Genomic DNA, 12655 nt, shown 5'->3' with positions numbered 1-12655 from the left:
AGGCTGAGAATCTCTCCCCCGCTCCCCCCCTCCTCCCTCCCAACAGAGAAGGGAAAAAAAGGAAATGGAAGGAGCAAATCCACCAAGAAATAATTTGGAGTCAGCTTGGAAGTAGAGAGGTAAAGAGTTTTCTTCAAACTATATATATATATATATATATGTAAAACAATAACAGGTAAGGTTCACATGAGCAAGGAACAAGGATGGGGGGGGAGGGGGTGGGAAACAAGAATACAAAACCAGTCTCTCTCTGAAGAGCTGTGGAGGCAGCAAGGAGAAGGATCAGGCCCAACCATGTGGCAGAGGAGCAGGAAGGCAGCTGCAGTAGCTCTCCTCCAGGAGAGGCAGGAGCCAAAAAGGAGAGCTAATGGCTGCAATGTCCTCCCTTTTATACCCTAGCTGGGCAGGGAGCCGGGAGTGGAACAGACTCAGTTTCCCAGGGGAAAACGCCCTGCAGGGAGGGCGAAGCACTCACAAGCCCTCCACCCTGTTTTCAGGATGGGCATTAACCCACCACAACCCAAAACTTGTCTTTTTCCAGGAGGAGAACAGCTGGATACAAATGTTTGTTATTTCTTGGTGTGCTTTTTCCTCAAGGTGCTGCAATGGCACTATTGCTCTTCTTCGTGGTTGGCAGTGGAATGGCTCTGCACAGCCATATTGACTGACAGGTCACTTCTAGGTTGTTCTGAAGCCAATAGCTTAAGTATTTTTAATTTGGGGGGCAATGCAGCCATGTTTGAGAAAGAAGAAACTTGTTGATGAGGGAAATGCCTCATCTGGATGCTGCTATTGTGTGCTTGTCCTCAGTGCCCTTTTGCAGCAGTGAAGGGGGTAGTGGAAGTCCTTAATGTTCCCCACTGCTCATGCCTGAATGGGACATTCAGTGTGGGGTTGAGAAAGGTTCAGCTACCTCTCTGTGTACCTGTCCCTGTACTGTGGGGCTTGCTGCCCTTGTCCATCTCTGCATGGCTTCCTGGCAGCCTTTGGGTTAGGGTAATTGGTGGGAAGGCTTTTTGCACATTTGGACCTTTCTACCTCTCCAGCCTCTGACAAGCTGTATCTGGGATTTGAATCAATTGTTATTGGATTGTGTCACTTGTTTAGGTGACATTTGACAGTGGAGGCATCCTATATCAGCTGTGTCTGCCACTTAGGGATCCCAAACCAGAGGATGAGGGGGGTGGTTTGAAGTTACACAGCTGCCGCTCTTCATCTTTCTCTGACGTGTTTATACCTTGGCTCCTCTGATGAGAGCAGGATGACCTTGGGAGGCTGACAGCTACCAGAGCTTTGCTGTTTAGTGTGGAAGTGGTTACAGTTTGCATCTTCTGAGAAGGTAGGATTTACGTGCAGTCAGTTGCAGACTGACAAAATGCCAGGAAGCCATCCTGGAATCTGGGATACTCTTTAAGTTTTACAGCTGCTAGAGGTTGCTCAGGCAGCTAAAGTTGCATCTTCATTTATACTGTACCCACTGGTGCTGTGTTGTCCTTGCTGCTCCATCCTCATCAGCACCCAGCCCTGCATTGCACTGTCTGACAAACTCCTCAACCCTCCTGTGACTGACAAATTTGAGGGAGAGGAGAGAGCTGTTTTCTCCCACTGTAATAAATAAACAATAGAGGAAAAGTCATGACTGTGGCTAGGGAGGATGACTCTGGAGAGTTAATAGTTAACACTGACAGATTAGATGCCTTGTTTAACTTGAGTTGTGCTCAGCTAAACTGATTGATTGTCCCTATATTTGCAACCAAAAAAAAAAGTGAAAAATAAAACTGGAGTATGTCATTTGTTATTGGCAGCTTATCTAAGCTGAACATCTTGCTCAGGCTTTGAAAAAGCTTTGGTTTAGCATCTTTAATGTCAGTACTGTGGAAGAAATGCCTTTGAAAAGTGAAATTTAGCTCTCTGCTAGAAATCTTTGCTAAACAGCTAATTAAATTATAGTGGGTTTCTGTGCAATGAGAATGCAATAATTCTGCTCTGTGTTCTAAGCAGCTCTGAAGCTTTGAAGTAGCAATACAGGCAAATGTTTGCTATCAAGTCAACAGTCTTTTACCTGAGGCATAGGTTGCTCATTCTGATTCTTTTTTAAGAGTCTGGTCAAGTGTTTTACCCCAAAATGCTGATTCTTTTCTCTCTCCCAGTGCTCACTGACTGAAACTGTGCTCTTCTGATCATAGATCTCAAACTGACCCCAGCATATTTGAGAGTGGTGTCCCTTCTATGAACTGTGTCTTTTCTGAACTGAACCATCATAGGCAGCTGCTCTTTGCCACCAGAACCTGTCACTGGCTCACCCCTTCTGGCATATAGGGGAACTGTTATCAGGAAAGTGGAGCTGGCAGGGGGTGATGTTCAGGTCTATAGTAAATGTTTCTCCTGTAGGAAATGTCCTAGGCTTCCCACAGTGAAATTCTCCCCATGCTTTTGCAGTGAGCTTTGTGAAGTTTGGAATTTTCTTGGCCCTTTTTGCTCTGAAACAAATGGAGTGTGCTCCTAGTCAATTAGTGCACAGTGAAGCAGGTAGCTCAAATCCCCTTCCAATACAGTATAGTGCACAGAAATACACTAGAAACATTCATATGTCAACATATGTCCAGTTTCTTTCCATGACTCAGTGGAGGGAACAGATATTAGCACCTAATACATGGTGATTCCTGAAACCACTCCATGCCACTTGCCTCTGACTAAGCCCTAAATCAAAGCTTTTCTTAGGACATCTTCTTTCCTGTGGGACTGCAGATTGAAAGGGATGGGAAGAACAGAGCTTAAACCTTATCAAATGACCTCTTTATAGGCTCATGTATTAGAAGAGTTGCTAGAATGAACAATTACAAGAGTGAAAAAGCTCTATGTACAAAAAAAAAAGGTATGTAAATGAGGTATGTAAATGGACTAAAGCAAAGCAAAATCCACCAAATCTGTGTTAAAAAGATTGCAGGCATCATCTGTAGCTTTCAAAATATCCATCACTAGTTGTGCCTCTTAACAGTGGGATTCTGGCATTTGTGTGATAAGAGGAAGGCTACAGAATGCCATTTTAATTTGTGGGGAAGGAGCTTTCCATGATTTCAGATTATCTTTGCTTTGAAACATAGGGTTAATGAGCACATATCAAGGCTGCGCTGTTTAGTGCATCTACTACAGTTCATCCAATTTAGAGAGAGAAAAAGAAATGAAAGGGAAATGGAATTAACACAAGGAAATTATACAGACATGTGAATGACAGCTTCTGAATGCTTAGTGTGAAATTTCTCTTCAAGGTTCATGCAGATCCCCCAGGGATGGAGCATTTTGAAATGATTAGCTCTTCACATTGTAAAGCCTTCTTCCTTGCCGTCATGGCAACGACTCTTTTCCCATCTCCTGTACCTTGGCAACAGGAGTGCCACAGGTTTTTCATCTACCTCTGGGTGGCTTTTCAGCTGCCCAATACAAATGCTGAGTTAACTTTTACAACCATAATGACCCATTTTAACTGATGAGAAAGGAGAGCTGCAAGCTGAGAAATCAGATGGTGACCTGGCTTAATTAGTCTTACCTCTCAGGTCTCAGGGTGCAGCAAGAGAGATGAATTTTCACTGGATTGGAGCCACCATTTCTGGCAAAATGAAACTAAAATTGGCTGAGTTAATGCTTAGAAATGGAACAAAACAAAATCTGCATTTCTCCTTGAACTTTATAGTCAGGGTTTTTTTCCCATTTTGTTTTGATTTTCTAAACTGTATGTGGCTTTCTTCAGTGATCCCTGCAACCATGATTTCACAATCAGTCTCTGAGAATCATAGAATGGCTTAGGTTGAAAGGGACCTTAGAGCTCATCTACTCCAGCCTCCCCACCATGGGCAGGGACACCTCTCAACTAGGCTTGGCTGCTGAAGGCCTCATCCAACCTGGCCCTTAACACCCCCAGGGAGGAGGCATCCACAGCCTTCCTGGGTAGCCTAATTCAAAGTCTCACTACCCTCATACTGAAGAGCTTCTTAAGGTCCATTCTGACCCTACTCTTCCTCAGCTTCAAACCATTCGTGCTTATCCTACTGCTAGACACCCTTATGAAAATTCTGCAGCCTTCCTGTAGAATCCCTTCAGGTATGGCAAGGCAGCCATAAGGTCCCCTGTTGTGTTTGCATGGGCGTTCCAAGTGGCAATCTCTCTTCAATTCTGGAGTTTGTTTGGGCCTAGTAGCCTGAGTGCCACCAGGGCTGGTATTGCCATGTAGACTTACCTACTAAGTGTGTTAGCTAAACATAAAGAGAAACCATTGCCCTATTAAATATGCATGTCTCTGAGTCAAGCAAAGCATTTGTGCCATCTTCTGGGATGTAGACCTCTCCTGGATTCCTGTCTCAAGCTGTTTATTAAAATTTTACCACTTGCCTTGGGTGTGAATTTTCAGCAGTTGAAAGACAGTTATCTGGCGTCTACAAAATAAATAAGGAGCATAATTGGAGTTGGAGACTCATTTTTGGTATAAATAAGGCTGTATTTATTTGTTTATTTTACTGTTTGTAATTGGGAGAGGAAAGTGGTTTAAGTTGAAGGACGTCATACAGAGACACTGTTCATTTAAATGGTCCCAACTTGTCTGAGGAAAAGGAGGATTTGTCAGGCCTGTCCTACCACACTCTTTGGAGATGAAAGCCTTGCCCAATTTTTAAGTTTGACTTCTCAGGACTGTCATTGCACCCCCCTGAAAAGATACTGCAGCAGATTTGTGCCTGTTGATTGTGGGGAGCTTGGACTGGATGACCTTTGGAGGTCCCTTCTGGCCTGGACCGTTGTATGTTTTAAAGCAGAACCTTTGTTCTTGTTGGTGGCTTTCAGATCAACACTTTAACAAATTAAGTGGCATTTTCCTCATAGTCAGCAGATTAAAATAATTTAAATCATTTCCTGTTTAATGAATAAAGGGGAGAAAGTCAGCTGCTGCTGTTGAGGTCAGTTTGAGACAAGAACAGCCAGAAGTAAAAAGAGAGCCTGGATCCCATTGTCAGTAGTGAGGCAACAAGAAACTGGTGGTGCCTTCTGCACTTTGCATTTCCAGGGGCCTTGACCTTCCCCTCCTCCTTCAGAAATGGTGTGAGGCAAAAGGTGTTAAGGGAGTTTCAGAAGGAGTAGACAGCTTTACATTCCAAGACTTGGAGTCTGACATCTCCCACAAGATCTTACACTCAAATAGCAGTCAGGTTTGTTTATATTTATTTCTCATCAGCCTTTGTAGTTGTAACAAAGACTTCAAAGACTGCCCTTGTTTGTGTGGTCAGCACAGAATGTAACTTCATGATGAGGACCTGCACCTTCCCCACGAACCTCCAGCCTTTTTGCTCTACTTTGGACAGGATACTGCTCTGAAAGGTCCCTGAAATGTGTTTGGCAGTGTGAGATTTGGCAAGAACTTCAACTATTTTGACTAGATCAGATAATCTGAGACAGAGATTCTAGATCATAGAATCACAGACAGGTCCAGGAAGGGCCCTCCAAAGCTCCTCCAGTCCAACCTCCCCGCAGTCAGCAGGGGCATTGCCAGCTAGCCCAGGTTGCCCAGGGCCTCGCCAAGCCTCTCCTTGAATATCTCCAGGGAAGGAGCCTCAACCACCTCCCTGGGCAACCTCTTCCAATGTTCCACCACCCTCATAATTAGGAACTTCTTCCTGATATCCAATCTAAATCTGCCTTTCTCTAGTTTGAAGCCATCACCCCTCATCCTGTCACCGCAGGCCTTTGTAAAGAGTCTCTCTGCATGCTTCCTGTAGGCCCCTTTCAGATACTGGAAGGCTGCTTTAAGGTCTCCCCAGAGCCTTCCCCAGGCTGAACACCCCCAGCTCCCTCAGCCTGTTCTCATAGCAGAGGTGCTTCAACCCCCTGATCATTTTTATGGCCCCTCCCTGGGCCCTCTCCATCAGGTCCATGTCCTTCCTATATTGAGGGCTCTAGACCTGGATGCAGTAGTCCAGGTGAGCTCTCACCAGAGCAAAGTGGCAGAATCACCTCTCTGGATCTGCTGGCAACACATCTTTTGATGCAGCTGAAGATGTGATTGGCTTTGTGGGCTGCAAGCTCACACTGCCTGCTCATGTCCAGCTTCTCATCCATCAGCACCCCCAAGTCCTTTTCCTCAGGGCTGCTGTCTCCTTCTCCCCCAGAATGCATTGATTGTGAGGATTGTTCCAGCCCAGGTGCAGAACCTTGCACTTCCTCTCGTTGAACTTCATGAGATTCACCTGGGCCTACCTCTGCAGCTTGTCCTGGTCCCTCTGGATGACGTCCCAGATCAGCTGCATGGTTGAAACTAGCGTTTATTACTGATTGAATGCACACCTTTTTATTTGTGTCTAAAAAAAGCCCTATGAAAGGTAAGGGTAATGTTGCTAAGGAGCTGTTTACCTGCCAAATGTATCTGTCTGATGCATGAGGTGACCATGGGAACCAATTTGGTGGCAATTATTTAAAGAAAACCTTGCAGTGATATTATTATTTCACGTAGACTAAACATTTCTGCAGTTGCATTTGACAACAAGCTTGTTTCTGGGAAAAAGGAATAACAAGTAGAGAGCCATTTAGAGGAAAGGGTCAGCAGAAGTCCTGCATAAAAAATACATGACTAGAGCAAGGTTTTTTGATGTATATTTTACAAATTGTGTTTTGAAAATAGAGAGGAAAGCTGCACTGGGTGATCAGCTCTGGTTTGGAATGTATTCCTAGGGGGCTCAGTCTTTTGCCTGATTTCATTTTTCTTTAAAAATTAATTACAGGCTGCTGTATTCCCCCCCGAGAACATATTAACTATGTCTCTCTCTCCAAAGAGTCCTTGGCTCTCAGGAGATAAAGTGCCTTGGGCTATAAACTGCTGATTATATTTCCAATTTGTAAAGAACTTTTTTTAACTCATTTTTATCCTGACTGACATTTTTCATGGGTGGTAACCGATAGCACTGCGTTGGGATGAAGGCTGTTAGGGTGTTGTCACAGAATGTTAGGGGTTGGAAGGGGCCTCAAAAGATCATCCAGTCCACCCCACACACACACCAGACCAGGATCACCTAGGGCAGGTCACACAGGAACACATCCAGGCAGGTTTTGAATATCTCCAGAGAAGGAAGTTCCACAACCTCTCTGGGCAGCCTGCTCCAGGGCTGTGGCACCCTTGCAGTGAAAAAGTTTTTCCTTATATTACTATGGCACCTCCTCTGTTCCAGCTTGTACCCATTGCCCTTTTGTCTGGACATCACTGAGCAGAGCCTGGCTCCATCCTGCTGCCCTGCACATCTTCATCAATATGGATGAGGGCATCCCTCAGGCTCTTCTGCTCCAAGCTAAAGAGCCCCAGCTCCCTCAGCCTGTCCTCACAGGGAGATGTTCCACTCCCCTCAGCATCTTTGTGGCTCTGTGCTGAACTCTCTCAAGCAGTTCCCTGAGGTCCTTCTTGAACATTTAAAGAAAATTTGTCAATTATTCTATAAAATGGAAACTGTAGGAAAACCTCCTATTGCTTGAAACAACTTTCATGGAAGATATTTACTTACTAGTTGTCCTCGGTGTGCTACCAAAATACATTTCCCAGTGGCATTCCACCATAAAACCATTCTGGTACCATTGCCATTTTAACTCAGTAATGAATTACATAGGAAAGCTGAGATCATAGAATCATTCAGACTGAAAAAGAGCCTTGAGACCATCAGGTCCAACATTAACCCTACTCTGCCAAGTTCACTGCTAAACCGTATCACTAAGCACCACATCTAAATGACCTTTAAACACATCCAGGGATGGTGACTCAACCACCTCCCTGGGCAGCCTGTTCTAATGCTTGATCACTCTTTCAGAAATAGCTGGGATAATATTGCATTAGAATTTGTTTATTTTCCCAGTTATGGCCCAGCTGACAACTGTCATCTCTGTGTAAAGTAATTAAGAAGGGATCATTATAAAGAATTTATCATGGCAGGTTGAATTTGTTTGGCTAATTAAGAGACATTTCAGTGTGAGTAAAGAAGGGTGAGAATAATTGCGTTTCAGATGAGAAAACACAGAGAAGTGAAGTTCTGTATGGATCTGGTTTTAAAGAGAGACAGATTGTGTCATCCTTTGATGAGCCTCATCAGGTTTGCCTTACCTTATTTTTTGGGGGGTACTTTTAAGTCACTTCAGGTTGCATGGCTCAGTCTCACTCTGTCTCTGCAGCTCTCAGACCAAGAATGATGTCATAGCAATGCAAAGTGAATCAGTCTCTTTCAGAAAGAGGCTTTAAGTCTTGTGTGTGTTCGTTTACAGGCATCGTGACTCATGCTGGGGCTTTACATCCAAGCACATACAACAATAAGGATATTTTTCAAGGCCTGTAACAACTCAGATTAGTTAGATATCTTCCTTTGTAAGACTGCAGTACATTCATGCACACAATGCACAGTGGGGCTGGAAAGCATGGCCAAGTCTAAGAAATAGGCTGGGTTTGTGTTTACACAACTGAAGGTTCATTAAGTAGATGTAGATTTTTGAAAACAGATTGTCTTTTTATTTTTCCTGTGGTCTAGGGAGTTGTAGGGTCTGTCTCATTTTTAGTGCCAACTGGTGAAGAGGACCAAATACTTCTCTCCTGGTTAGCTTCAATGTGCTCTCTTTGAAGTGGTGGAACAGAGAAGCCAGGTTCTTTCTTATTCACAGAATCACAGAATGGTCTGGGCTGGAAGGGACCTCCAAAGGTTATCTAGTCCAACCCCCCCTCTGCAGTCAGCAGGGACTAGAGCAGGTTACCCAGAGCCTCGTCGAGCCTTACCTTCTCCCTGGGCAACCTGTTCCAGTGTTCCACCACCCTCATAGTAAAGAACTGATATCCAATCTAAATCTACCCTTCTCTAGTTTGAAGCCATTGCCCCTCGTCCTGTCACCACAGACCTTTGTGAACAATCTCTCTGCATCCTTCTTGTAGGCCCCTTTCAGGTACTGGAAGGCTGCTTTAAGGTCTCCCCAGAGCCTTCCCCAGGCTGAGCACCCCCAGCTCCCTCAGCCTGTCCTCATAGCAGAGGTGCTTCAACCTCTGATCATTTTTATGGCCCCTCCTTGGGCCCTCTCCATCAGGTCCATGTCCTTCCTATATTGAGGGCTCTAGACCTGAATGCAGTAGTCCAGGTGAGCTCTCACCAGAGCAGAGTAAAGAGGCAGAATCACCTCTCTGGATCTGCTGGCAATGCATCTGGGAAATTAACTTCTTTCAGGGCTTCGAGTCCACCTTTGGGACAGGATTATGATGCATGACAATAAGTTACCAAAAGGTCTCTGAGACTGCCTGCTTTCACTGGGAGGTCATGTTATCTGAGTTAGTGTTCAGCACTTCCTTTTGCTAACTGGAAGAGCTGGGTTTAATTTGTTTAACACTCTGTGTGTCTTTCCAGTATACTTTCAAAGAGCTGGTTGGAGGTTTTTTCTGTAGACAGAAAATCATTCCTCCTCAACTTTATGATAGGTTCTTTGTAAGGCATAAATGAAAAGTGGTTGTTGTAAGCAGTGACCAATTTGGTTGTCTAAAGGTTTCACTTAATCAAATCAATTGTCTTTCAGACACCCCGAACATGTGAGAACTTCATCAAGTTGTGTAAGAAGAACTATTATGATGGAACAATTTTTCACAGATCAATTCGTAACTTTGTGGTAAGTATTGAACATATCCTGTGGAATGCACAATATATGAGGTCCTCAAAATACTTAGTTAGCTTGATTCAATTTTAGTTTCTTCATGCATGGCAACCTGTAGTAAATATATAATAAATCTATAATGAATATGCTATCAGAACAAGGGTGATCCTGACTTACTAAATTTGAACTTGATAGTCTTACTAGCAACTGTCTCTGACTAATATTGTCACTTAGAGCATCACTGCATTGAGTAGTGCTTTTGCTGGTGTTCCAGACAAAGCCTCTGAGAGTCATTGCCTTGGCAAAGCTCTAGTTATCTTCCTCAAGCTGTGGGTGGGTGGTTAATGAACAGAAGGGGAGAAAGAGAAATGCTAATTTGGATAAATAATGCTGTGGCCTGTTGCAATTCCATTGGGATGAAACTTTAGACAACAGTTGAGTTTCAGGTTGTGGTACTTTAATCACAGAATGGTTTGGGTTGGAAGGAGCCTCCAAAGGTCATCTAGTCCAACTCACCTGCAGTCAGCAGGGACATTCCCCACTAGGTCAGGTTGCTCAGAGCTTTGTCAAGCCTGACCGTGAAGATTTCCAGGGATGGGGCCTCAACTACCTCCATGGGAAACCTGTGCCAGTGTTCTACCACCCTCGTGGTGCAGAACTTGGTCTTAACATCCAATCTAAATCTGCTCTTCTCTAATTTCAGTCCATTGCCTCTTGTCCTATCCCTACAGGCCTTTGGAAACAGTCCCTATGCAGCCTTTTTGTAGCCCACTTCAGGTACTGGAAGGCTGCTCTAAGGTCACCCTGGACCGCGCAGGGGTTGGACTAGATGACCTTTGGAGGTCCCTTCCAACCAAAACCATTTTGTGATTCTATGTAACATTGAGCAGAAGTGGCTTTTAAGTATTTAATATCTTTCACCCAGATACATATATAACCCATTATTTTAATTCTGCAGATCCAAGGGGGTGACCCAACTGGAACAGGAACAGGTAAGGCCGAGTTTGAATCAAATAAACTGGTTTTACAGCATGCACTGTGTTGTTACATTTGTCTCCAGACACCTTGTAGATTAAAACTTTCTAAACAATGATCTGTGGTACATTCTGAGTATTTCTACCTGAAAGCAGAACTTGAGTACTCTTCCAGGCAGAATTCTTGTTGGGTCTGTACTTCCAGAAAATAAATGTATTCTAATGATTTTACAGCTGACCTTCGAGAGCAAGGAACAAAGGAAGAAATACATTCATGCAAAGCTGCTTTAAAATTCAGCGTTAATTAAATACTTGAGACCTGCCTCAGAATTGGTGAATGGCCAGGTGCCATCTGTTCTCCCAGCTAGCTGCCTTGGAAAGCCCAAGCTGCTCTTTTTCTAACTTTTAGGTTTCACTGTTAGTAAATTCTTCTGCCTCTTCTTTCTCCCTTAATTTGAGATCTGCGTGGCACTTGTATCAGCCATGGTCAGGAGGCATAGCAGCTGAAAGGTCTTCAGAGCCTTGCCCACCACACTAGATATGTCCTGCTGCTGTCAATGTGCTCTTTTTCCCCCTTGTACACACTTGTAGGTGTCCCAGCGTCCTCAGCTCCTCTCTTCATCCTGTGGGGTTCTGTGCATTTTCATTCTACTTCATACATGTGTCACTTGTATATGCAAGCACTATATTCTTCTGTGCTCACAGCACATCCAAAGAAGTTGTCTTTGGAGCTGTTAACTACTTCAACTCTGTTTCTTTTGTAAATAACATTAGTGTGAGTTGCCCAATAGCTTTTCTTCTGTTGCATGTAATAATCAACAATTGCATGCTCTAAGATGTAAGACTAGTTAAAAATTCCGTGTTCTGATGGCAAAAGCCCTTTATCTTGTTGAGTTCTTCCTATATGTGCTAGGGCTGTCAAAAGAAATGTGATTTCATTTTGTTACAAGGAAAGTTTCAGTTCAAATCCCAAAAGACATAATTAGGAACATCTTTTAAAATGAGAAATTAAACGGTGTCAGGAGATGGGAGAAATTTAATGGGTTGACTCAGGCACCTTTCATGCTTCTGGGGTAGAGTTCAAATCCTGCCATGGAATGAAAATTAACTTGCTGCTGTCACACTTGTCTCTGTTTGTGCAAATGGTACAAGTATTGTGAGACAGCACAATTAACAGTTGGCAGGGGACTGGCAGTGCAGCTGCATTGAAGGTCAAGACTCAGCTGTACTGGCAAAGCAAGAAGGAAGTAAAATGCAAATAAGCCCATAGGGGAGAACACCTCCAGTGCATATTCCTTTATTTAAGAAAAGGGAGTCTAATGACCTCTAGCCTTTGCCATGTTGTTTTCCTCCTTGTCATTCTCAATTCAAGATGAGCCCACTGCAGACGACATACCTCACAAACACCTGTCAGGGCTATTAAAGTTCTAAGAAGATGGACAGTGTAGACTCAGATGGGTAGCTGTTGCAGACTTGTAGAGACTGCAGTCATTATAGAGCCCAAACAATGCAACTATCCTCTCTGCAACTGAATGAGTTTGATTTTTTCCTAAGACAGCTGAATTTTAGATATTCTCACAGAACCACTTACTGAATACAATAATGTGACAAGAAAGCATTGTGGATGGACAGCCTGGTGGGCTGCTAGATTTCTTCTGAACTCTCATTCCTGTGTGTTTAAAGTGCAGCCACCTAGTTCACAGTATGTAAGCAATCTGCCAGGATTTGTTCCTACCTACCTGATAAATCCTAAGCACTTGTATGTGAGGCAGGAACATGGCTTGTGTATCTCGAGCCGCACGCTGTAGGAAGGTGGCCAGACGTAAGGTGCTTGTCTGGCTTTGTGTTCCCTCCACAGCAGCTTGACCAGAGGAAGGTGCAACTCAGGGCAGTATAAGAACACAGCAGATGTAATGATGGTCTCTCCAAGCCTCTTGTAGTGTAGAAATTATGATCCATTGGTTTTCTTGTGCTCAAAGATACAGTGTAGTAGTGGCCCTGGTAGAGTTTAGATAATGGTTGGACTTGATGGTCTTGAAGAT

General features: G+C 43.9%; 1 protein-coding gene across 1 annotated transcript in view; it reads left to right on the top strand.

Moving 5' to 3' along the window:
• The window catches only part of PPIL2 (peptidylprolyl isomerase like 2), an 88984-nt gene that overhangs the window by 48479 nt on the left and 27850 nt on the right, over nucleotides 1–12655 (top strand). The window contains exons 13-14 of the mRNA XM_068157282.1: nucleotides 9565–9654; nucleotides 10598–10631. Coding sequence (XP_068013383.1) covers nucleotides 9565–9654; nucleotides 10598–10631 — 124 coding nt within the window. The remainder of the gene's footprint in view (nucleotides 1–9564; nucleotides 9655–10597; nucleotides 10632–12655) is intronic.

Source organism: Melanerpes formicivorus, unplaced genomic scaffold, assembly GCF_026170545.1.
Source record: "Melanerpes formicivorus ecotype bairdi unplaced genomic scaffold, bMelFor1.0.p_v2 SCAF_36, whole genome shotgun sequence".
Taxonomy (NCBI): Eukaryota; Metazoa; Chordata; class Aves; order Piciformes; family Picidae; genus Melanerpes; species Melanerpes formicivorus.
The sequence above is the reverse complement of the archived record's forward strand: the minus strand, read 5'-3'. Positions and strand labels throughout refer to the sequence as shown.